This window comes from Sus scrofa, chromosome 14 (genome assembly GCF_054392235.1).
Source record: "Sus scrofa isolate SSC_HxYL_T2T_F1_AM1 chromosome 14, Sscrofa_HxYL_maternal_Yorkshire_Landrace_v2.0, whole genome shotgun sequence".
NCBI lineage: Eukaryota > Metazoa > Chordata > Mammalia > Artiodactyla > Suidae > Sus > Sus scrofa.
In genome coordinates, this window is record NC_139396.1 from 110,965,350 (window position 1) to 110,992,902 (window position 27,553).

A 27,553-nucleotide genomic window follows, 5' to 3' on the forward strand; every position below is an offset into this window, starting at 1 on the left:
AATCCACTGTGTCACAGTGAGAGCTCCCTGAATTGCTTTTTTATTTTGCTTTGTTTTTTTATTATTGAGTTTTGAGGGTTCTTTATATATTCTAGATGTAAGACCTTTGATGGATATGTGGTTTGCCAACAGATTCTCCAAGTAGCATGTCTTTTCATCCACTTCATAGGGTCTTCATAGGGTCTTTCATAGACCAAATGATTTTAATTTGCTCTCCCCCTAATATCACTGATGGGAAGAATGTCTGTTCTCACCACTGGAATTTTTTTTGTTGTTGTTGTTGCTATTTCTTGGGCCGCTCCTGCGGCATATGGAGGTTCCCAGGCTAGGGGTCCAATCGGAGCTGTAGCCACCGGCCTACACCAGAGCCACAGCAACGCGGGATCCGAGCCGCGTCTGCAACCTACACCACAGCTCACGGCAACGCTGGATCGTTAACCCACTGAGCAAGGGCAGGGACCGAACCCGCAACCTCATGGTTCCTAGTCGGATTCGTTAACCACTGCGCCACGACGGGAACTCCTCACCACTGGAATTCAACACAATACTTGAAGTTCCAGGTAGTGCAATAAGACCAGAAAAATAAATGAGAGGCAAACATATTGGAAAGGAAAAGATAAGTCTGTCCCCACTTGGAAACAGAATGATTGTCTATGCAGAAAAATCCCAAGGAATTGAAAATCAAAACAGAACTAAAAACTTCCTATAACTAATACGTGAGTTCATCAAGATCAGATGATACAAGATCAACACACAAAACTCCACTGTATTTCTATATACATTTACATACAGTGAACATGATAGTAAAAACACAATACCATTCACAATTTCTACCAAGGAAATGAAATGGGATAAATCTAAAAAAAAAAAAAATCCACACATACAGAATCTGTATGCTGAAAATGACAAAATGGTGATGAGTCATCAAAGAACACCTAAATAGATGGAGAGACATACCACATTCACAGTGGAAGGTTCAACACAGTAAAAATACTGATTCAAGTTTTTCTATAAACATAGACAAGCTAATTTTAAAATTTATATGGAGGAGTTCCCTTCATGGCTCAGTGGTTAACGAACCCGACTAAGATCCATGAGGATGCAGGTTCAATCCCTCGCCTTGCTCAGTGGGTTAAGGATCCATCGGCATTGCCATGAGCTGTGGTATAGGTCACAGATGCAGCTCAGATCTGGTGTAGGACAGCAACTGTAGCTCCAATTTGACCCCTAGCCTGGGCACTTCCTGGGAACTTTGCACTTTTTAGGGTGCAGCCCTAAAAAGCAAAATAAATAAATAAATAAAATGTATATGGAAAAGCATAGACCTATAGTAGTTAAAACAATTTTGAAAGAAAGACTCACTCCACCTGATGTTAAGGCCTACAACATAGTTACAGAAATCCAAAGTGTGGTACTGACAAAAGAAAATACATATAGAACAAAAAGAAAGAGAATATGGAACTATGTGTATAGGCCCCATACAAACACCCTCAATAGTTTTTGACAAAAGTGCAAAAACAATTCAGTGTAAAAAGAACTGTCTTTTCAATAAATAATACTGAACAACTGCACTTCTGTGAACCAAAAAAAAAAAAAAAAAAAAAAGTGAACATTGACTTAAACCTCACCCCTTATAAAAAAAATTAACTCAAAATGGATTACAAACTTAAATGTAAAACATAAAACTACAAAACTTTAGAAAACAACACAGGAAAAATTCTCTGGGACCTAGGCTAGGTTGAAGAGTTCTTAGATTTGACACCAAAACCATGAATCAAAAAAGGAAATGGAAATACTCTGGCTTAGGCCAGCTGCGAAAGCTCTGAATGGACCCCTAGACTGGGAACCTCCATATGCTGTGGGTGTGGCCCTAAAAAGACAAAAAAACAGACAAAAAAAAAATTTAAAAAAAAAGGAAATAATGATAACATGAAATTTCATTGAACTGGAAAACCATTGCTTCTTGAAAGTATTTTTTAATTTATAATTTAAGATTAGAAAAATTATGGAAATAAATTAGTATTAGTCATTTAATGATGGCAAAACATGCTTCACTGGACTGCCCTGTCAAGAAATACAGCTTTCTGAATACAGCTATAGTAGTTAAACAAATGATAATAATGGAAGTGACTGCAAAGAAATGAAGGCCAAAATAGTTCATGTAAATTTTACCTGGAATTATGATTCCTCAAATATTGAGTTTTATAGTCATTACTAATTGTGAATTACTAAAACTACACCTGCATTAACTGCAAAGATGTACTGGCTGACAGAGCAAGGAAACCTTTAAAATTTACTTGTCACTTATGTAACAAAAGAAATAAGTTCCAAGACAAAAGAATTATTTCAAACAGCATTAAATTTTAAAAGATCATATTCAATATTTCACATGTAACATTAATGCTCTGCAGACTTACAAGAGAGCATTTTGAACTGCTAAGCCCAAAAACCTATATACTATTGCCAGACAACGGTCAAAGAATGTACTGAAAGTTTTCTTGAAAATCTGGGGTGAATATGTGGCAAAAAAAGATAAAGTACCATTTTCTAATGATACCACAGCTTGATGAACTCAGGGACTGCCTGGTGATACAGTGGAAACTTATGAAACAAAAGTAGTGAAGTCTTCACCATAACAACTTAATGAATGCATAGATATTGCTAACATGGTAATTCAGTGTATTTGTGACTTGAACATGATATGATAAGGAAGAATTCTTCTCTTTCTCAGTTTGATTTCTGACAAACACAACTTGTTTTAAATTATATAAAAATGCAAAGTATTACATTGTTAACAAATTAGTTTGGAGCTTAAGATTTGTATAGGATTATGTTCTGGTGGTAGAACTGCAATGACAAAAAAAAAAAAAGAGTCTTGGGGTAGTTACACAGATTAAAGAATTTACTCCAGAAGTAAATTTACTAAATCAACACATTGTTTCGTCAAGAAAGTCTTGCTACCATAAAAAAACCTGTCGGATGAACTGAATGGTATGCTTAGTGGTGTGGTAAGAATTTTTTTATTTTATAAAGATCATTGTGTTAAATTTTGGATTATTTACTCGTTATTCGATAATATGGTAACAGATAATTAACAGTTGCTATTGCAAGCTAAAGATGGTTAGAGGGGAAAGTTCAAATGTTTCAACTACAGAGCAATCTCAGATTTTCTGCAAGAGAAGAGCCAGTTTGTTCCCAATGTTCAAAGAATTTTTACATGAGCTTGATTAAAAATAAAAACAACTATAAAATAACAAAAGAAATTAATAAATGGTTACATACTCTCAGATTTTCATATCTATTAAAGTTATCATTGATAACCTAATCTTAAAACATCAGCAGCTACAAGTCCAGCCACACAAGGCTGGTATGCAGCTTGCAGCATGTTAAGGCTCCCTATGTGAGTTCCACAACACCTGAACTGGTCTACATGCTTTTCAACAAGACCAACCCACTGTCATGCTCTTGGATGTCACAGCAAAGCACCAAACTGCTTTGAAAGTTCCTAAATGCTTGCTCTCAATTTCATAAAACTTATCTTTCTGCAAATAACAAATATTCACAGATGGGTGCTAGTCTAAGACCATACTGTGAGTATCTCTGGTGAACAAAAGTTCTGAAGAAAGTTAGAGAGGGGCATCAGTAAGAACATTTACAGCTCAAGGCTCTAAGGAAAGCCAATAAGGAAACGATGGCTGTATTTCCTATTTTTGAACCACTATTTTTTTTTATCATATCTTAGCACTCTTAAATGTAAAATATATCACTATTTTATGTACCCCTGAGAAATTGTCAATTAAGCTGACAGAGGACTTATTATAAAACACATTTTGATTTAAAGAAAGTATAATGAAGGAAAAAACAGTGCTTAGAATCATAAAATATAATATTTACAGTTTTTACAGTTTATATAAGGAATATAAAATAAGGAAAAATATAAACAAATTAATTACAATTAACAATATAAAAATTAAAATTGTGCTAATGCATTTTCTGTTAAAAGAATAAAACAACATTAACTAGGGAATGGGGTAACATCGGATTCACACTACTCAAATTTTCAGCATTTTTGAGTACATTTTTTTTTTTTTTGACCACCTCATTTATATTCACTCTTTGTAATAAAACTCTCAGGTTTCTTTGGAAAACCATTCCTCTCTCATTCTTAACTTTATGGTCTGGAGTAGTCTGACTGCCCTAAATGGACCAGCAGCTCCCACAGTGATTAGTTTAGGGGAAGGACTATAACTCAAACTGGAAACAGCAAAATGCTAAGAGCTATTGGCTCAGGCTTACGAGAAAAAGAAATTTCCTCCAGGGAGAGCCATTTTTCTACCCTTCATGTAATGTGACCTTAGGATGGAGAATTGTAGAACCCAGGCAGCCACCTTGCTGTCATGGGGGAGAGCCTGTCACCGCTAGGGTACAACTACATAAAGCCTGAGAGAGCAGAGATTTAACATTTGTTCTGCTAACATGATAATTCTGTAGTATCTGCCTCCCAGGCTAAAGGCCTCATTTTTCTTATGAGTGGGTGTGGATTTTCCTATTCCTTGTGGACATGGGAAGAGCCGCTTTTCCCCCAGTGCCTGCTAAGTAAACAGATGTCTTCCACTCCTCACTTCTGCAGCACAGGAAAACAATTCAGGAAGTAGGCCTTCGGGGGCACAGATCTAAAGTCACATTCCCTAATTAGTTCAATCAATAATGAAAGTAACAATATGTCTAATTCTTATGCTTACCCCTTACCTAATTCCAAGTTTAGGAGGAAAGTAAAGAATTGTTAATGATTGTTCAAACCCAACAATATTATTATCCTTATTTTACATATGAGAAAACTGGCTTTCAGAGAAGATGAGCAATTTGCACAAAGTCAACAAAAGCTAAAAGTGTGGAGCAAAAGTGACTATCAAACCCAGGGACATCTCATGAGCTCTCAAGTCTACATTTCTACAAGTCCAGTGTGCTCACATGTATGTATTTCTGTTCATTAAAAACATACAAACAACATTGTCTAACAAGATTCTAAAACCTGTATATGTGGGGTACAGGGAGGAAAAGGAAAATGAACTCACATTTACTGTATACCTGTTACACTTCAGACACTGTCCTAAGCCATTCATTCGCATGTGTACTTTAATCCTCACAACCTGCAGTGATTAAGTGAGAAGCAGGTATCCAAAACTCACGTGCTCTCTATTACTAAATTGCTCTTGAAGGCCAAATAAGAGTCTTCAGATATTAAGAAGGCTGTTAAAAGTGCAGGGTTTACTAACAGCATAGGTTTATCAGCTTAATTCACACACTTACTGAAAAGCTCTTTTCAATGGCACAGAACACAACATCCACACATAAGAACACCCCTGTCCGGCCCACACCAGCACTGCAGTGAACAATGAGGGGTCCTGTAAGGTGGCTCTTCCTCACATAACGAACGTACTTTATAAAATCTTCTGCTGAGGCAGGAGTGCCATGATCTGGCCATTTGGTGAACTGCAAGTGTTTTACAAAGTGACTAATTCCTGTCTGTTGGGAGTTGGGGGGGTGAGGGGAGAGAGAGGGAGGAAGGGAGAGAGAAAGGGTAGGAGGGAGAGAGAGAGAGGAAGGAGGAGAAGAGAGATTTATCAACTTCTTGTATTAGAGATCTTATATTAATTTCTAACACAAAATAATAATGGCTATATATATTGCCTATAATAAAAATGGTACTATGATAATAAAAATAAGAATTCTAATAGGTAACATGAATTACTTACTTATGTACCAGATACTATGCTATGGACTTCACAAGCATTATCTCATTTAATCCTCACTTCAACCTGGGGAGGCAGGCACTATGTTACCATTTTATAGATGAAAAAGTAAGAATTGTTGTGACTGACAGATGTACACTAGATCAGAAGGTTCACATGTGTAGAGTTGGGACAATGATGGAGGCCTCCCAAATCAACCCTACCATCTTCCTTCTACACCATAAGGCTGCAGACAAACCAAGAATCCAGATACTTAGGGTGAATGATAAGCTGACATTTAGGAATAAGATAGAAAAGAAATCTATCTTGGCTGAAATGCTATGATACTAAATTTAAAAAGATCAAGTTGCTTAACTGAATTCAGTGAGGGTGAGGTGGAGAGTTGGGGAACCAACCTCTTCTGGCTGTGAGGATAGAGTGATTGACCATGTCACTAGGCCCTGGTCCCCACTCTTGGGCTAATCAGCCCCTTGAAAGTGGAGTCATGGAACTCTTCTCGGGGTTGAGAGATAAAACACTTTGAGTTTACCCATCCTTTCGAGAGGGTTGACCTTCCCTGAATGTGGAGCCCTCATTTTACTTCACTGAGCATCCTCAAGAAGAAACTCAGGAGGGGTTTCTCACTCTTCTGCTTCTCCCCAATGCACCTCTTTTTTCTAAATTCCAAATAGAAAACTCAAGTTTGAATCATTGGTACATGAAATTGGATGAGGAAAACAATACTTGAAAATCTTGTTAAGGTACCAAGTTGAGGATAGCTCTCACCTCATCACATATTTCAGGGATTAAATCTTTGCTACAACTGTTGACCACAGAGAATCTGCACAAAGATGGGCCTTACTGCTTTCCTGACCTGGTGCCATAAAGTAGATTCTCCAACATGAATCCCATGGTTCTGAGGTTTGTAGGCCATCCTAGACCTCCTTGCCAAAGCTCCAAAGGTAGACCTGAGCATTCGAATCCATGCAGAAAGATCATTCCTCTGCGTCTCCCACCTGGCCTGTGTTCTTTAAGCATGCTGTCCTTCTCCTGCCATAGCATATATTACATGTCATTTGGAACTGGTGTCTTCCTTCCCCACTAGACCATAAGTGCTCTAAAGTTGAAACTGTCTGCTTTCTACCTCTAGTGTCTGGTACAATACTTGATTAACAGGAGGGAATCAACAAGCATTAGGGGAGTGAGGGGTCAGGCAAATCCCCAGGTATTCAGAGCAAGCACAGGGCCTAGAACACAGCCAGTAAGCTCTCCAACAGTGTCAGCCATTATTATGTTTACTGGTCTCCCTGGCCCCCCACTCTGTGCTCTGATCCTCCTCATGTCCCTTAATTCTTTTTTCCCCCTCCCTCCCTACTCCTCTATCTCTTTAACATCTTCAGGTCCCTGTGCCAGAATAAACTCTTGGAAGACTTCATCACTTCCCTAAATACTTCTTCCATTTCCTTGCTGTGCCTCCCATGGGCAGGGAAGCCTGCAGCCCTCTGTAATCCAAGCCATCTAGTCCCTTCTGCTCCAGGTACCACAGAGCACAGAGATTTAGGTTGCATACTCCCTGCTGTTCAGTGCTATTTCCAATTCATTATTCCTTCTTCTTATACAAAAAACCCTCTTCCTTTGAGTTCCATATCCCAACTTCATCTTCTCACTGCTATCACCCAGTGGCTAACTCTCCTGGTTGATCTGCCTCACTCACTAGAGACTCTGCCCTTTTCCTTACCACAGATTATGACAGAGCAAATTCAGGATCTCAACAGCCCAAGGGACACACTAACCTCACTTTTTTCTTTTCTCTCTTACAGAGGATACCACTCCTTTCTTCTAGTCCTCACAATGATGATCACTCTTGGATGTATCACCACCAATAACGCTCAGTATCAAAAATCCTCCAGCTCTTAAATTCCAACATCATTTTCCAAACAAAAGCTTGTATGCTACCACCTCAATGGTACTTCACTTCAACTCCAACAATAGGACTAATTGGAGCTCTCATGTCTTTGATGTCTTCCATTTTCTCCTAGCCCCTGGTACCATTCATCTCCCTAAATTTAGGCTTCATGTTTGATTGTCTAAATCATTGTCTTTCCAAACTGTCAACTCCTTTGAATCTTTCATCCTTTCAATCTTACTGTAAGTACTGAACAACATCCCACACTGATTCTGTTCCATAATCTACGTTCAGGAATCCCATAGTTAGAAAAAAAAAAAAACAAACATAGTTGCATATTTTATTGCTATTGCAAATTTATGGGTTCCAATCTCAGCACCTCTACAGCAGCCCTTCTCCTGATCATCATCTGTGCTCTAATCAACTTCTTTGGTGATGACTCCAAATCTCATCAGTCTTTTCAAGTTTCTATTTTAACTCCCATCCTCTTCACTCCTATAGAACATATGCAGCACCTACCTCAAATCAAATCCACTTAGAGCAATGTAACTCATCAATTTCTCCTATAAATCATTCCTTTTCTATTTTCTGAGTCTGTTAGAGCAAGAAATGAATTATTCTAGACCAATACTCACCAACAGAACTTTCTACAATGATACAAATGTTCTATATCTGTGCTGCTCATATGATAGCAGCTAGTAACATGTGACTAAACACTAGAAGTATAGCCAATGCAAGTGAGGAACTGACTTTGTTATTTTATGTAAGTATAAATAATTTATATCTAAACTTAAAGGGCCAGGTGTGGCTATCATATTGGATAGCACAATTTTTCAACATACTGGAGTTCCCATTGTGGCTCAGTGGTAATGAACCCTACTGGTATCCATGAGGCTGTGGGTTTGATCCCTGGCCCTGCTCAGTGGGGTGCAGGCAGCTACAGCTCGCATTTGACCCCTAGCTTGGGAACTTCCATATGCTATGGGTGTTGCCCCCCAAAAAATACACAACATACTTAAAAAAATTTTTTTCAACACCCTTATAAGTCACAAGTCATAAATCATAACACAAGCCTGCCAATTTTATCTGAAAGACACCAAAGCCTTTGCTTGCTATCTAACTGCTAACTGCCCTAGTTGATCACAGACACTTCTTACTAAAATTCTTCAATGTTTCCCAATTATCTTCATAATAAATTTCATGCTCCTTAGCTGAAACCCAGGACATTTCCTGTTCTGGCTTTCCCTATGTACTTTCCATATAGTCTTATCTCATCTCTCATTACACTTTCCAGAAACACTTAACTACTTATACCTCTCTATACATACCCCATACTGTCTTATACCTTGATCATCTGCTTCCTCTTTATATCATTCTCATTAGGTAATTCTCAATCCAGATGTCATCTCCTCTAGCAAACCTTCCCCTAAAATCCAAGTAGAGCTAAGAACTTCCCTTCTGAGCCCCAAAGCACCCCATTCAGATTTCAATATTACCACTGAGCACAGTAACTGGAAGCATCAGTGAGCATACTGAACTCTCCACTACTCAGTAAGGAGCGATAGTGCCCGGCACAGTGATTATCAGCATATCTCAAGGACTCGATAAATATCTGTCACTCAGCAGAAGGAGCCAAAGTACAGCCCAGGATAAGGCAACTTCCAATACTCACTCTCAACTGCCCCAACTCCCCTTTAAAAGTTTTCATCTCCAGTCAGTTTGGTTAGGCAGAAGTAGAAGTGGTGTTTTAGTTTCTAGTACCAGGGAGAAGTAAAAACAAGTTACCTTAAAAAAGTATCCCCAACTACATCTCATCCTACTCCTAACTTCTCCTAACACATGTGCTTATATAATTAAATATACTGATTTTTTTAAACTTACAGACTTCCTGACAACTTGAAATATTCGAATGACGAAATATTGAAGTATCTGGTAGTTTTCCAGGAAGATACGACAGCTTTTCAATTCCAATGGCTTCTTCATAGAAACGGGCCAATAATGGTGGCATTTGCTGACTCCACCTTCTACCTCTCTGGTTATCATGACAATAACATTAGAGTTATTTTCCAAAACCATTTGCCAAAAGTCATCTGTGGTACCTGGCAGTGGTCCTTGGGTAGCAATATAATAATACTCTTGTTCAGAATTGACTATTTTAATATAACTAGCATTAATGTAGTCCTTGTTTTCTCCAAGAGGAACACGTGTTGAATCATCTATTACAAAAACAGAAACATACAATAGATAAAGGAAAAGTGGGAGATGTAATATACCCAGATTTCATGAAAGCATTTCACACAGGTAAATCCATTCATCTCTTTGACCATTAGGGAAGAATGGCACAGGAGTTTCTTTTCAAAAGAACTACTTAGGTCCATGAATTTTAACTCTTCCTTAATTCTTCAATTAGGGTAAGGTAGTTTGTTATTGTTTTAAGCAGTTTCTATTAAGCAGAGAAGAATGCCATCAATACCCAGACATTCTTTGAGAGATTTCTGTTAAATATGTCACAGGTAGGATTAGGCCAAGAGAGGTACCTCCTACTCTGTAACTGAACACGGCAAAGGAGGAGTCCCTTGCGGGAGCAAGTAAATGAGTGATATTTTCCTACAAATCTGGAGAACCTACAAGCCCAGAGCAGCAAGGGACAGGAGAGTTTGAAAAAAAAAAGACTAGAGTAGTTGCTCAGATACAAATCCTAGGATTACTGGAATTCTAATCCAATGCCCTCCACACAAGGCATCTCTCTTTTATGTCTACATTCAGCCTTCGGCTGGTGAAGTAGCATGCTAATCAAAGCAAAGGTATTATGGCAAAGGATGTTACAAAGAGGATTTGCTCCAAGTAACACAGAACTCACCTAACATGAACTATTACAACAAATATGAGAGGTTACTCTCTAAAAAACTCTACTGGCTCAGTGGTGTGGAGATATCTACATACAGATATAGATACAGATATATAGATATACATATATGTGTATATGTATATCATATATAAAAGTATATCATATATAAATATATAATTTAAAAACCCAGCAAGTATTCATCAAAATGCTAGCAGTGACTATTATCAAAATTTTTATAGTAATTTGTACTATTTTGTAATAGAAAAATTTTATTTTCAAAAGGGATATATAATAAATGAAAATTAAACAATATAAAGTAATAAAAATTTGCTTTCAAATAGAAACTACAATTACTCAAAATCCTTAAAATAAAAAGTGAACAGAAAAACAAATTAGTGGAGTTCCCGTCATGGCACAGTGGTGAACAAATCCAACTAAGAACCATGAGGTTGCGGGTTCGGTCCCTGCCCTTGCTCAGTGGGTTAACAATCCGGCGTTGCCGTGAGCTGTGGTGTAGGTCTCAAACACGGCTCGGATCCTGCATTGCTGTGGCTCTGGTGTAGACAGGTGGCTACAGCTCCGATTCGACCCCTAGCCTGGGAATCTCCATATGCCACGGGAGCGGCCCAAGAAATAGCTAAAAAGACAAAAACAAAAACAAAAACAAAAACAAATTAGTGACTTAGAAAACTGGCTTAAGGGAGTTCCTGTTGTGGCTCAATGGTAACGAACCCAACTAGTATCCATGAGGATGTGGATTTGATCCCTGGCCCCACTCTGGGGGTTAAGGACCCAGCGTTGTCATGAGCTGTGATGTAGACCACAGACACTGCTCAGATCTGGTGTTGCTGTGGCTGTGGCACAGGCCAGCAGCTGCAGCTCCAATTCAACCCCTAGTCTGGTAACTTCCATACGCCACACGTGTAACCCTAAAAAGACAAAACAAACAAACAAAAACAAAAAAAAAAAACTGGCTTAAGGAATTTTCCAAGAACTCAAAAAAAGATGAAAAAAAAACAGCAATAATTATTAAAATCTAAAGGATGCAGAGGCTATAAAGGGAATATATAAAAGGAATTTTGCAAACAAATTATGGAACATAGGCATACCTTGGAGATATTGCGGGTTCAGTTGGGGACCACTGCAGTAAAGGCCCCAGGGCAATTAGTGAATTACATGAACTTTTTTGTTCCTCAGCATATAAAGATTACACTATGCTGTAGACTATTAAATGTGCAATAACATTATGTCTATAAAATACATACATATTTTAATTAAAATACTCTATTTCTAAAAAACGCTATCGCTTGAGCCTTCGTTCAGCAAGTTGTAATCTTTTTACAATAGTAACATCAAAGATCACTGATAACAAATCACTATGCAAATATAATAATTAAAAAGTCTGAAATATTGCAAAAATTACCAAAATGTGACACAGAAACGAAGTTAGGAAATGCTTTTGGGAAAATGGTGCCGGTAGACAAACTCTAAGCGGGGTTGCCACAAACTTTTACTTTGTAAAAATACAATATTTGCAAAGGGCAATAAAGCATAGTGCTATGCAACAAGGTGTGCTTGTATTTAGTGGTCAATAGGAGAAAAGCTCTCCACACAAGGGACAGTAATAAAATTTAGTGCAAACATGCAGACCAGGTTCAAGCAGCACTCTGCCTGCATCATCTCATCTGCACTTCAAAATCATCCTTTGCAGGAGGCATATTATTATTCACGCTTTTCAGATGAGGAATCTTATTCAAAGTGTCTAATTTGGAGATGGGATTAAGATGGTGGAATAGAAGGACTGGAGCTCAACCTCTCTCCTAAAAACAACAAAATTTACATCCAAATACTGAGCAATCTTCAACCAAATGAACCAGAAACTTTCAAAAAGATATCCTACTCCAGAAGACAAAGAGGAGGCCACATCAAGAGGTAGGAGGGGTGATTACATGATATAAGCAACCCTATACCTCCTGGGTGTGAAACCTCACAGACTGGAAAGTAACTATATCCCAAAGACTCACCTACAGGAGTGAGTTCTGAGCCCCACATCAAACTCCCAAGTATGGGGATCTGGCACTGGGAGAAAGCCCCAGGAGCATCTGGCATAGGGCCTTGTGCGCAAGAGCTCCACAGGACTGGGGGAAACGGAGACCCCATTCTTAAAAGGTGCACACAGACTTTCACATGCACTGGGTCCCAGGGCAAAGCTAAGTTTCCAAAGGAATCTGAGTCAAACCTGACTACAGTTCTTGGAGGACCTCCTGGGAAAACAGGGGGTGAATGTGGCTTGTTGTGGGGGAAGGACATCAGAAGCAAAGCCCTTGTGAATATTCAGCAGTGTGCCTTTCTATGGAGGTGGCCATTTTGGGAAAATCTGGCCCCACTCATAGCAACTGAGAAGCCCCAGACCAAACAACAATCCAAGTGGAATCACAGCCCCGCCTATCAGTAAACAGGCTGCCTAAAGACCCCCCAGGCACACAGCCACCTCTAATCACACCCAGAGACAAAGCCCCACCCACCAGAGGGATAGGAATCAGCTCCACCTACCAGTGGGCAGGCATCAGTCCCCCCCACCCACCCAGGAAGCCACAACAAGCCCTGGTACCAACTTCAGCCGCAAGGAGGGAAGACACCAGAAGTAAGAGAGACTACAACTCTGTGATCTGTAAAAAGATCACCACACAAAAACCCATAAAAATGAAAAGACAGAGAACTGTAACTCAGATGAGGGAGAAAGAAAAAACCCCAGAAAATCAGCTAAGTAATCAGGAGATTCTCAGCCTCCAGGAAAAAGACTATAGATTGTTGATGCTGAAGATGATGCAAGACATTGGAAAGAAACTGGAGGCAAAGATGGGTAACTTACAGGAAATACTGAGCAGAGAGATACAAGATATAAAACTTAAACAAGAAGAGATGCAAAATACAATAACAAACCAAAAATTCATTAGAAGCAGCCAACAGCAGAATACAGGAGGCAGAAGAATGAATAAGTGAGATGGAGGACAGATTAGTAGAAATTATGGATGCAGAAGAGAAAAGAGAAAAAAGATTGAAAAGAAATGAAGAGAGTCTCAGAGAATTCTGGGACAATGCTAAACACACCAACATCCATATTATAGGGGTGCCAGGAGGACAAGAGAGAGAGAAGGGGTCAGAAAAAATATTTGAAGAAATAATAGCCGAAAACGTCCCTAACATGGGAAAGCAATCATTCACTCAAATTCAGGAAGCACAATGAGTAGCATATAAAATAAACCCAAGGAGGAACACCCCAAGACACACATTAATCAAACTGATGAACATTAAAGACAAAAGACAAAGAGAAAATATTGAAAGCAGCTAGGGAAAAGAAACAAATAACATACAAGGGAACCCTGATAAGGTTACAGGCAGATTTCTCAGTTGAAACTCTGCTTGTGAGATGGAAGTGGAATGATATACTTAACATGATGAAAGGAAAAAACCTCCCACCAAAATTACTCTAGCCAGCAAGGCTCTCATTCAGATTTGAAGGAGAAATCAAAAGCATCACAGATAAGCAAAAGCTGAGAGAATTCAGCAACACTAAACCAGCCTTACAACAAATACTAAGGGAACTTCTCTAGACAGAAAAGAAAAGGCCACAACCAGAACAAAAATACCACAAATGAAAAGGCTCACCAGTAAAGGTATATATACAGTAAAGATACGAAATCATCCATGCACAATTATGCCACCAAAATCAGAAATCATGAGGAGAGGAGGGTACAAACGCAGGACACTGGAGATGAACCTGTAATTAAGAGACCAGCAACTTAAAACAATCTCATATATACATAGACTCATATCAAAACTTTGGAATAACTGCAAATCAAAAATCTACAATTGACACACAAACAAATAAGAAAAATCAACTCAAATACAACACTAAAGATAGTCATAAAATCACAAGAGGAAAGAACAAGAGAGCAAGAAAAAAACAGCAACAAAAACAAATCCAAAGCAATTAATAAAATAGCAATAAGAACATATACATCAATAATTACCTTACATGTAAATGGAATAAACACCCCAAGCAAAAGACACAGACTGGCTGAATGGATACAAAAAAAAGACCCTTATGTATGCTGTCTTCAAGAGACTCACCTCACTTCTAGGGACACATACAAATTGAAACTGAGAGCACAGCATAGAAGAAAATATTCCATGCAAACAGGAACCAAAAGAAAGCTGGAGTAGCAATACTCATATCAGACAAAATAGACCTTAAAATGAAGAATATTTTAAGAGACAAGGAAGGACACTACATAATGATCAAAGGATCAATCCAAGAAGAAGACATAACAATTTTAAATATCTATGCACCCAACATAGGTTCACCACAATATATAAAGCAACTGCAAACAAACCTTAAAAGGACAAATCAACAATAACACAATAATAGTGGGGGACTTTAACACCCCACTTACAGCAATGGACAGATCATCCAGACAGAAAATCAATAAGGAAACACAGGCCCTGAATGAATCATTAGACCAGATGGACTTAACAGATATTTATAGGACATTCCATCCAAAAGCAACAGTATACACGTTCTTCTCAAGAGTACATGGAACATTCTCTAAGACTGATCACATCCTGAGCTACAAATCAAACCTCAGTAACTTTAAGAAAATTGAAATTGTATCAAGCATCTTCTCTGACCACAACATGATATGACTAGAAATCAACAAGAAAAAACTGCAAAAAAACAAACATGGGGAGACTCAACAACATGCTACTAAACAACCAATGGATCACTGAAGAAATCAAAGAGGAAATTTAAAAATACCTAGAACCAAATGACAACAAAGACACAACACTCCAAAACCTATGGGATGCAGCAAAAGCCGTTCTAAGAGGAAAGTTTATAGCAATACAAGCCCACCTCAGGAAACAAGAAAAAGCTCAAATAAACAAGCTAACTTTACATCTAAAGCAGTTCAAGAGAGAACAGACAAGACCTAAAGTTAGTAGAAGGAAAGAAATCATAAAGATCAGAGTAGAAATCAATGAAATAGAAACCAAGAAAACCATAGAAAAGATCAATGAAATGAAAAGCTGGCTCTTTGAAAAGATCAACAAAATTGATAAACCTTCAACCAGACTTATCAAGCAAAAAAGAGAGGACTCAAATCAATAAAATTAGAAATGAAAAAGGAGAAGTAACAACGGACATCACAGAAATACAAAGGATCATAAGAGACTACTACATGCAAGTATACGCCAATAAGACAGAAAACCTATAAGAAATGGACAAATTCTTAGAAAAGTACAATCTTCCAAGACTAAACCAAGATGAAATAGAAAAGATGAGCGGACCACTCGCAAGTACTGAAATTTGAACTGTGCTTTAAAAACTTCCAACAAACAAAAGTCCAGGACCAGATAGCTTCACAGGCGAATTCAATCAAGCATTTAGAGAAGAGCTAACACCCATCCTTATGAAACTATTCCAAAAAATGGCAGAGGGACACTCCCAAATTCATTCTATGAGGCCACCATCATCCTGATACCAAAACCAGACAAAGATACCACAAAAAAAAGAAAATTACAGGCCAATTTCATTGATGAATATCAATGCAAAAATCCTCAGCAAAATACTAGCAAACCACATCCAACAATATCTTAAAAGGATTGTACATCATGATCAAGTGGGACTTATCCCAGGGATGCAAGGGCTCTTCAAAATCCACAAATCAATCAGTGTGATACACCACATTAACAAACTGAAGAATAAAAACCATATGATCCTCTCAATAGATGCAAAAAAAGCCTTTGACAAAATCCAACACCAATTTCTGATAAAAACCCTTCCCTTCAGAAAGTGGGCATAGAGGGAAACTACCTCAACAACCGTATATGACAAACCCACAGCGAACATCATTCTCAATGGTGAAAAGCTGAAAGAATCCAGCTGAGATCAGGAACAAGGCAAGGATGTCCGCTCTTGCCAATAGTATTTAACACGGTTTTGGAAGTCCTAGCCACAGCAATCAGAGATGTAAAAGAGATAAAAGGAATCCAGACTTTAAAGGAAGAAGTAAAACTATCACTACTTTCAGATGACATGATACTATACCTAGAGAATCCTAAAGACTCCAGCAGACAACAGTTAGAGCTCAACCAATGAATTTGGCAAAGTCACAGGATACAAAATTAATACACAGAAATCTAATGCATTTCTATACACTAACAGAGAAATCAGGGAAGCAATACCGTTTACCATAGCATCCAAAAGAATAAAACACCTAGGAGTAAACCTACCTAAAGTGATAAAAGACCTGTACTCTGAAAACTATAAGATGCTGATGAAAGAAATCAAAGATGACACAAATAGATGGAAAGACATACCATGCTCTTGGACTGGAAGAGTTAATATTATCAAAATGATTATACTACCCAAGGAAATCTACAGATTCAATGCAATCCCTATCAAATTACCAAGGACATTATTCACAGAACTCGAACAAAATATTTTAGAGTTTATTTGGAATAACAAAAGACCCAGAATAGCTAAAGACATCTTGAAAAAGAAAAATGGAGCTGGAGGAATCAGGCTCCTGGACTTCAGACCATACTACAAAGCAACAGTCATCAAAACTAACAGTCATCAAAACTATATGGTACTGACACAAAGACAGAAATATAGATCAGTGGAACAGGATAGAAAGCCCAGAATTAAACCCATGCACCTATGGCCAACTAGTCTATGACAAGGGAGGCAAGAATATGCAATGGAGAAAAGAGCCTATTCAATAAGTGGTGTTGGGAAAACTGGACAGCCACATGTAAAACAATAAAACTAGAACATTCCCTTACACAATAGGCAAAAATAAACTCAAAATGGGTTAAAGACCTAGATATACTATAAAACTCTTAGAGGAAAACACAGGCCAAACACTCTCCAACATAAAAGACAGCAACATCTCAGATCCACCTCTTAGAGTAACGACGGTAAAAACAAAAATAAGCAAATGGGACCTAATTAAACTGAAAAGTTTTTGCACACCAAAGGAAACCCTAAACAAAATGAAAAGACAACCCACAGAATGGGAGAAAATCTTTGCAAGTGAATCGACTGACAAGGGGTTAATCTCCAACATTTATAAACACCTCTGCAGGTCCATACCAAAAAAAAACAACCCCATCAAAAAATGGGCAGATCTAAACAGACAATTCTCCAAAGAAGACATACAGATGGCCAAAAAGCACATGAAAAGATGTTCAACATCACTCATTATTAGAGAAATGCAAATCAAAACCACTCTGAGGTACCACCTTACACCAGCCAGAATAGCCATCATCAAAAAGTCTACAAACAATAAGTGCTGGAGAGGGTATGGAGAAAAAGGAACCCTATTACACTGTTGGTGGGATTGTAAATCGGTGCAACCACTGTGGTCTCTACTAACAAGTATGGAGAGAAAGCATTTGCCAGATGAATAAGTATATACAAGTACCAGGGGATGTGTTAATTTTTTAAAGCAATGAAATTACATCTGGTATAGCAATTATAATTGGAGTCACCACCTGCTTAAGCTTACAATAATTCACTGTCATTCTCTGAGATCCACCTGTTTTCTGCAATGGTAAAACAGGTGAGTGGAGTGGGGATGCAGTGGGAATCACCATCCCTGCATTTCTTAAGTTCTTGAAGATGGTGCTAATCTCTGCATCCTCTCCAAGAATGCAGAATTACTTTTAGTTTACTATTTTCTTAGTTAGATGCATATCTAGTGGCTTCCACTTTGCCTTTCTGTCATATTAGCCCTCACTCCACAGTTCAGGGATCCAATACAGGGATTCTGCCAGTTGCTGACTACATCTATTGTATAATGCATTCCAGAACTGATGAAAGAACCACAGTGGATCAGCACCCACTGGACCCACTATTAAATGGACCTGAGCTAAAACTCCATTAATTATCTGACCTCCATAAGCACCACTCTAATTACCATGGTGATGCTTTGGATATCCCAGAATTCGTGGCAGATTAGTGCCAGTGTCAGCATCATTGGCAAAGGAGAGTTTATGGGTTTGATTATGCATCTTCACCAGGATCTTCCCGTATGTTTCTGTTCCAAAGTTCAGAATTGCGTTCTTTCTCATTCAATGCCTTCACTTTAACAGCAAACACCCTGCAAGGTTGGGAACTCAACTTGCACTGTATTTCAGCCATTTGCAGGATAAGACTCTGGGTTAGATTTTCAGAGGTCTCAGTTCCATGGCCGTAGAGAATAAGGGTTTCTTTCAGGGTAGACATAAAAAATTTTAGGTCATTTATGTGGTGCTTGAGATGGAAATTTGAGTCCCTAAGATCATCGTTTTCTTTCCTCACTTTGTCTAGTGCAATTAGCAGCAACCACTCAATCTCATTATACTTGTTAGTTTGACAAAAATACTCTTGAAGTATTAAATTCACAGTTATCCAGAACCTTGCCTCTTACAGGTATTTGAGTAGGAATATCCAAAGGTGAGATTTTGTATATCTATTGTCATATCACACCATGAATCACCAGTGCTTTCTTTACTATGGAAATAAAGTTATTAATGCCTTTAAATTTTTTCAGATTAGGGAACCAATTAATTAACTCATCCTTAAAATTCCACCCCTCTAAAGCCACTCTTGGTACCAAATTTTGTACTAGTCAGTGTTCTCTAGAGAAATAAAATAAATATGCTATATATATATATACAGTGAAAGAAATTTACTTTAGGAAATTAGCTCACATCACTATGGGAGCTAGCCAGTATGCAATTTGCTGGGCAGGCTGCAGCCCAGAGATTCAGAGAAGAGTCGATGTTGCAGTCTTGAATCCAAAGGCAGTCTGGAGGCAGAATGGCTTCTTCCTCAGAGAACATCAATTTCTCTCTTAAAGTCTTCAACTGATTAAATGAATCTCATCCATATTATGGAGGGGAATCTGCTTTACTCAAAGTCTACTAGTTAAATGTTAATCACATCTAAAAATATCTCTACAACAACATCTAGACTAGTGTTTGAGCAAATATCTGGGTACTGTGGCCTGGTCAAGTTGACACATAAAATCAGTCATCACATAAGCTAAAAATTTTAGTAAATGATCTGAAGGTGGAAGCTCTTTCTTGAAACTTAATTCCCTCAAAGACCAAAAGAAAGAAAGAAAATAAGAATAAAAACTAGAAAGAGAAAGAAAAAGTACATAAGAAAACTACAAAGAGGCAAAGTAAAGAAACTGAGAACAGATGAAAGGCTTAGAAGATAGATTCAGGAGATTAACCCTATAAATCATAGGAGCTCCAAAAAAAGGAAAAAAGAGTAGATTGAGGAAAAGCTATTACTAAATAACAGAAGAAACTTCCCTACAGCTAAAGGAAGACTGAGTCTTTAGATTAAAAGGTAAATTGAAGTTGTAGGTAAGACTGATGAAAATGAAATATACCTAATAACATTCCTACATTTCAGGAAAAAAATGTTATAAGGTTTCAGAATAAAAAAATATATGTTTCTTACAGGAGATTAAGAATCAGATTTTCATTATATTTTTCATCTTAAAAACACTGGAAGCTGGAGAACAGTGAAGTAACATACAGAGGAAATTGAGAGAAAAGGACTGAAATCCTCCAATCCTAAAATCTACAAAGATATTCATTTATCGGGATTTTCAAAAAGGAGCTACAGGCTAGCAGAGTTTGAGAGTACATTAACTACTTAGCCCATCTCTGACCAAACAACTCATTAATCAAAACAGAGACATGAGATTAAGGGAAGACAGAAAAGGAAGGAGTAGAGAAAAAGTCTTGCAAAATACAGTTGTATATCTACATGAAGAATGACGGAGAATTAATCATTTATGTGCTAAAAAAGATTTCCTGAATCAGAAGATAATATACCAAACAGGAAAACCTATTAGTAGTCTGGAAAAATAATTAGGATAGAGAAGCACTGCTGTAGAGTGGTTAAACCGAGGTTTGAATCTCAACCTGTCTCCTATTTGCAGTGCAAGAAGGAAATTTCTTTTACCTTTTTGTAAAACAAAGATACTAAGAGTACCAACATCATAGGGGTGTGGTGGGGATCAAATGAATTAGTACCTATGAAGGACTCAGATCAGTGTGCAGCATGTATACACATATTACAGCAACAAAAACTACTACTACTACTATTACCATTACTACTCTTGGTGGTGGTGGCAGTAACAGAAACAGAGACCTCATTACTGTATGGATGGTTGCTGAATTTCTCCCTTCAGGAGTTGTATTTTTCCAGCTATTTATATTACAATGGTAAACATATAAAAATGTTTTATATATAAGTAAAAAAATATATAAAAAGTATAACATACCTTTTGTACTCACAAACCACCTTTTTTTTAAACAGTGTAATGAGGTATAATCATCATACATGTGCGCCCATGAAACCATCACTATGATAAAAGTGAACACCTCCATCATTGCTAAAATGTCCTCATGCCTTTTGTGATCTGTCTTGCTCCACTACTGCCCTCAGGGCAGCCGCTGGTCCACTTTATGTCAACACAAATTAGTCTGAATTTTCTAGAATTTTATACAAATGGAATGATACAGTACAGTTTGCTAGGGCTGACATAACAGAACACCATAGGCGAGGTGGCTTAAACAAGAGAAATTTATTTTCACAGTTCTAGAGGCTTGAAGTCCAAGACCAAGGAAGTCAGCAAGGTTAGTTTCTTCTAAGGCCTCTCTCTGGCTTGTAGCTGACCAGCTTAATGCTGTGTCCTTAAGTTCCCTCTGCACCCATGCATCCCTGGTGTCTTCTGAGTGTCCTAATCTCCTAATATCCTCTGTAATAGGTTTAAGTGTGCCCAGCACTGATCTAAATCCTTCATAAATACATGCTGAAATTCATACATGAATGCCAAGTTATACAATAGGTATATGCATAACTTTATAAGAAACTGTTAAATTCTCTTAAAGTGGCTTATGAAACACCACCTTACTACAAATGAAAAATTTGCATTTTCCTAATGATTAATGACTGAGCATCTCTTTATATATTTGTCATTTGCATACTTTCTTTGGTGAAGCGGCTGCTCAAATCTTTTTGGGTTATTTGTCCTCTTATCAAGTTATAGGAACTCTTTATATATTCCAAATATAAGTCTTTGGTCAAATAAATGTTTTAAATGCATTTTTCTCCCAGTCTGTTGTTTATCTTTTCATTTCCATAACAGTATATTTTGTCTTTTTTTTTTTTTTTTTTTTGTCTTTTTGTCTTTTGCTGTTGTTGTTGTTGTTGCTATTTCTTGGGCCGCTCCTGCGGCATATGGAGGTTCCCAGGCTAGGGGTTGAAACGGAGCTGTAGCCACCAGCCTACGCCAGAGCCACAGCAACGCGGGATCCGAGCCGCGTCTGCAACCTACACCACAGCTCACGGCAACGCCGGATCGTTAACCCACTGAGCAAGGGCAGGGACTGAACCCGCAACCTCATGGTTCCTAGTCGGATTCGTTAACCACTGCGCCACGACGGGAACTCCCATAACAGTATATTTTGAAGAGCAATATAGGTATTTTTTTAAGTTAATGAAGTCCAATTTGTTTTTTCTTTCACAGTTCAAGGTTTTCGTGTCCACGAACAACTTTTTTTCTGTCCTTTAAAGAAATACTAAGTCCAAGGACACTAAAATCTTCTCTTTTCTTCAGAAGTTGTATGGTTTTAACTCCTATACTTAGGCCTATGATCTACTTTGGGTTAATTTTGGTATAACGTGTGACATAAGGGTCACAGTTAATTTTTTGGCATATGAATATGTAATGGTTTGGAAATATCTGTTGAAAACTATCCATTCCTTATTGACTTGCATCCTTAAATTCAGATATTAACATCTGTTACTCCCTCCTCATGTAATTACAGAAAAGAATGAGATACTTGTAAATGTGCTTGAAAAGTGGAAAACAACTAGAAATCTAAGTCACTATCACTATTACTTAGTTCTGAGTATACCCTGACTCAAAGGCAAGTAACAGAAAAACACTGGGCCAGGAGTCATAGAACCTGATATGTGGTAAGACCCACATGTACAAATAGAGATATAATTACATAATTTGGAGCTTTGGTCCCTTGGAGTGACACCAAATTGTTTGCACTATCTCTTTAAATGTCTAATAATGCTTCATCATTCTGATTTTAGAAATATTCATCAATGCACTTCTGTACACTCTCCCCACAGAATAGCATAATAAACTATTCTATGTATCTTTTGGAGGTACTCTTTACTTTTATAACCATAAAGTTATTTTAGATCTGAATGAACCAACTAAACATGAAGGTTATTTATCCAATGATGGCAGTCACTGTGTTCTACTCTGATTTTTATGATAACCATCTCAAGTCTAATTGGAGACACAAGGATGCAAATAGATAATTAAAATGTAGTTTGGTAAGTGGGAAAGGGAAGTCACAAGACAGAGAGAGACTATTAGAGAAACACCAAACCTAGCTTTGAGGAAGACAAGGAAAGTCTGGCCAAAGTAGCTCTGAAATACATCAGAATTACCTCCTCAATTCCTGCAAGAGATGAGTGGTTCCTGCAAGAATCACAGATTCAAGGGCTTGAGGACAAGAGAAAGAGAATGATGAGTGCCAGAAACCAAAAGAAGTTTCATGAGAGAGCTGAGGCTAGAGAGGTGAAATTTATGCCATGCTAATGAACTCTACCATGATAGTAACAGAGAACCAAAGAAGAGCTTTAAAAGGAGAATAACATTCTGATTTACATTTTAGGAAAATCATTTCAGTAACTACTGTGAACAGAGTAGAGTGGGAGGCAGAGACTGGCTGAGAGATAAAACAGGCAGTTGGAAGCAGCAGGAATCAAGAGATGGGGAGGATTCTAAAGGTATTAAGGAGGTAGGATCAAAAGGATTTTGTGGCCACTTGGATATTGCAGGTGACTCAAAGTTTTCTTGCTTAGACAAATGAGTGGTTACACTAAATAAGATACAGGATAAAGGAGGAAGGTCATGCTGTAGGAAGAAAAATGGTAACTTAATTTGGAAAATTTTTTACTTTGAAAGGCACAGAATGAGATTTCCTGTGTAAGACTAAAAATGTGTTGGAGTTCCCGTCACAGTGCAGTGGAAACAAATCTGACTAGGAACCATGAGGTTGTAGGTTTGATCCCTGGCCTTGCTCAGTGGGTTAAGGATCTGGCATTGCCATGAGCTGTGGTATACATCATAAATGCGGCTTGGATCTGGCATTGCTATGGCTCTGATGTAGGCCGACAGCTGTAGCTCTGATTATACTCCTAGCCTGGGAACTTCCATATGCCACAGGTGTGGTCCTAAAAAGAAAAAAAAAAAAGATTAAAAATGTGTTTTGTTTCTGCTGTTTGGATGGTCTGAGAAATAAACTGTAACGGGGTGGGGAGGGTAGCAACACCCAGCACAGGAATGCAATGTGTAACCCTTTGGCAACAACTAAAGGGTAGCCTCCTATTGGAGGGTAGAGTGACAACTGTATTTTCCAAGACAAAGGATATAATTAGCATCACTGTATTTGGGTGTCTAAACAAAATGACCAGGAAGGTGGTAAGGGCTTGGGATATCTAAAGTAAAAAATGTCTCAGATTCTTAAACTTTTAAGTTTTAGATGATTCATGGCCTGGGAAGCAGCAATGCATAAGAACTAGGTTGAAGGATTTGTGTAAATAACCCTGTGACAGTGCCTGCAAGATTTAGCTGCGATAGAAGAGGACTTTCATCATGTCTAGCATATCCAAGAATATGCCCAGGCCACCCACTACTAGCTACTAGAGCTCTTCATCGTGGTCACAGGTCAAAATGGCCAATACTGAAGCCATACAACCCACTTTTTTACCTTGTCCCAAATGTAAATAGGAAAACAATTAAAACCATTTTTAGCTTACATGGAAGAATATCTCGGTATCTGTTTTTTTCTCTGTTTTGTAGTTCATTCCCAGAGTGGAACACAGCATGCAGATTCTTAAATTCTAAAGCCTTTAAAAGGTAAGAAATATAAGTCATGTATTTACTATAACAGAAAAAAAAAAGAGGAAAAGGAAAAATATCTGTCTTTGTGTTGTATTCATGATCCTTAAGCCTGAACATAACATGACCTATTGTCAAATGTGTTACATGGTAAGTAGAGAAGTTAGAGCCCCACTGACAAAGTCCTATCTAAAGTATCTCAAATTTGAGATGTCAATCAACAGGGTGCTTGATAAGGAAATGTTCAACTCTCTGGAGTTAATTTGTTTTGTTGGACTTGAAGATTTTTTTCCTTTTTCATTAAAAAAGAAAAAAACCAATACAGAACATTTACTTCTTAGGACCTACCCTTAAATCTATCATTTTATAAACAAAAATAGTAACAGGAACAAAAATATGTAAACAAAAAACATAGTCTCAAAATTTACTCCTTGCACCATTAAGAAATTATAGTTAGGACACTAATTAAAGATTCTTATCAGGAGTTTCCATCATGGTGCAGTGGTTAACGAATACGACTAGGAATCTTGAGGTTGCGGGTTCAATTCCTGGTCTTGCTCAGTGGGTTAAGGATTCGGCATTGCCGTGAGCTGTGGTGTAGGTTGCAGACGAGGCTCGGATCCTGAGTTGCTGTGGCTCTGGCATAGGCTGGAAGCTACAGCTCCGATTTGACCCCTAGCCTGGGAACCTCCATATGCTGCAGGAGCATCCCAAGAAATGGCAAAAAGACAAGAAGACAAAAAAAAAAAAAAAAAAGATTCTTATCAAAAAACTTCCTTTAAAACTGTGAATTCAATATCTATTGAACATTTAATAAGTACTCATTACTTTTCTAGATATTGAAATACAAAGATGAACCTGAAAATGGTCTCACCCTTAAGAAGTTAACACAGCAGTTAAAGAGGAGGCCATGAGATCCATGGAGAAACACTTGTACAAATGAAGCACTAGACTGTACCTGAAGATATAGAAAGGAAAGCTCCTAGAAAGGAAGTAGCACTTGAACTGGGCCTTCCTGACTGACATGGAAGTTTGCACGTATGGGAAGAAAGAACAGGTGAATGGATATCATACTAGGTAGGTGGACCTTAAGAAAGGCATGGCGGCATGCACATCCTTTGGGGGAAACAGTCAATAGTATGGTAACAACAGCAAAGAGCACATGCTTTAGCCCAAAGGGAAACTAAAACTAACTAGGAAGGCCTTGTTTCACACATAAAAGGAACTGATATCCTACCCTATTAGAATATTTGTGGATAAAACCCAAGAGTTTTTTAAAACTCTTCAGTAACTTCTAGACAGCCAATTTAGCACTACCAGTCTTTAAGTTAGTGTTGGCAACTACTGCCATGGGGAATGAGGAGCCAGTGAAGGTTTTAAGCCATAGGATAATATGACCAGATTTTTACCTTTTAATTTTTCTGCAAATCAATTCTAAAACTAACCTAGGTACTCACTTCAGCAGCACATATAATAAAATTGGAATGATACAGAGAAGATTAACATGGCCCCTGTACAAAGATGATATGTAAATTTGTGAAGTGTTCCATATTCTTTTCAAGTGCACACAGAGCATTCTCCAGGAATGACCACATACTGGGGCACAAAAGTAATCTCAACAAACTTAAGAGTAAAGAAATTATTTCAAGTATCTACTTTGACCACAATGGCATGAAACCAACCATAAGAAAATGAGAAAAAACTGACTACATGGAGACTAAGCAACATGCAGCTAAAAAACCAATGGGTCAATAAGGAAATCAAAAGGGAAATTTAAAAATACCTTAAAACAAATGACAATGAAAACACAACCATTCAAAATCTATGGGATGCCTCAAAAGCAGTTCTTACAGGAAAGTTCATAGCAATACAGCTGTCCTAAAAAAAAAAAAAAAAAAAAAATCTCATATCAACAACTTAACCTACCATCTTAAAAAATTAGAAAAAGAAGAACAAACAAAACCTAAAGTCAGCAGAAGGAAGGAACTCATAAAGATTAGAGAGGAAATCAATAAAATAGGGATTATTTAAAAAAAACAAAAAAAAATAAATAAAACCAAGTGTTGGTTCTTTGAAATGATAAACAAAATTGACAAAACTCTGGCCAGACTCACCAAGAATAAAATAGAGAGAAGCCAAATAAACAAAATGATAAGTAAAAAAGGAGGAATATCAACAGATACTGTAGAAATACAAAAAAAAATAATAAAAGAATACTATGAACAATTATATGCCAACAAATTGGACAACCTAGAAGAAATGGACAACTTTCTAGAGACATACAGCCCACCAAAACTGAATCAAGAAGAAATAGATCATCTGAACAGACCAATCACTAGAAATGAAACTGAATATGTAATACAAACACTTCCTACAAATAAAAGTCCAGGACCAGATAGCTTCACAGGTGAATTCTACCAAACATACAAAGAACTTAAACCCATCCTTCTTAAACTTTTCCAAAAGACTGAAGGAGTACACTCCCAAAGACATTCTATGAAGCCACCATCACTCTAATACCAAAAACAGACAAAGATACTACTAAAAAAAAAATTATAGGCCAACATCTTTGATGAATGTAGACACAAAAATTCTCAACAAAATTTTAGCCAACTGAATCCAACAACACATAAAAAATATCATACCCCACTACCAAGTGGGATTCACCCCAAGTTTACAAGGATGGTTCAACATATGCAAATCAATCAACGTCATACACCACACTAACAAAAGAAAAGTCAAAAACCACATGATCATCTCAATAGATACAGAAAAAGCATTTGACAAAATCCAACATCCATTCATGATAAAAACTCTTACCAAAGTGGGCATAGAGGGATCATATCTCAACATAAAAAAGGCCATTTATGACAAACCCATAGCAAATACACCACTCAATGCAGAAAAGCCAAAAGCCTTTCTGCTAAAATCTGGAACAAGAAAAGGATGCCCACTCTCACCACTTTTATTCAACATAGTATTGGAAGACCTAGCCACAACAATCAGACAAAAAATAAATAAAAGGCATCCAAATTGGAAGAGAAGAGGTAAAACTGTCACCATA

At 37.6% G+C, this 27,553-nt stretch overlaps 1 protein-coding gene and 1 non-coding gene across 14 annotated transcripts in view; one reads left to right on the forward strand and one right to left on the reverse strand.

Annotated features, from left to right (window-relative positions):
• Window positions 1-27,553, reverse strand: part of PTPN20 (protein tyrosine phosphatase non-receptor type 20) — a 113,676-nt gene that overhangs the window by 43,625 nt on the left and 42,498 nt on the right. For 8 of the 13 annotated variants that reach the window (XM_084996800.1, XM_084996798.1, XM_084996806.1 and 5 more), the window contains 3 exons: window positions 24,408-24,498; window positions 9,520-9,854; window positions 5,311-5,526 (listed from right to left, as the gene is read on the reverse strand). In XM_084996800.1, coding sequence (XP_084852926.1) covers window positions 5,311-5,526; window positions 9,520-9,854; window positions 24,408-24,498 — 642 coding nt within the window. The remainder of the gene's footprint in view (window positions 1-5,310; window positions 5,527-9,519; window positions 9,855-24,407; window positions 24,499-27,553) is intronic. The other 5 variants (XM_084996801.1, XM_084996807.1, XM_084996803.1 and 2 more) reach the window with 2 other exon arrangements.
• On the forward strand, window positions 25,939-26,045 carry LOC146396935 (U6 spliceosomal RNA). The gene has a single exon (XR_014828625.1). It is a non-coding gene; the product is annotated as a U6 spliceosomal RNA (small nuclear RNA).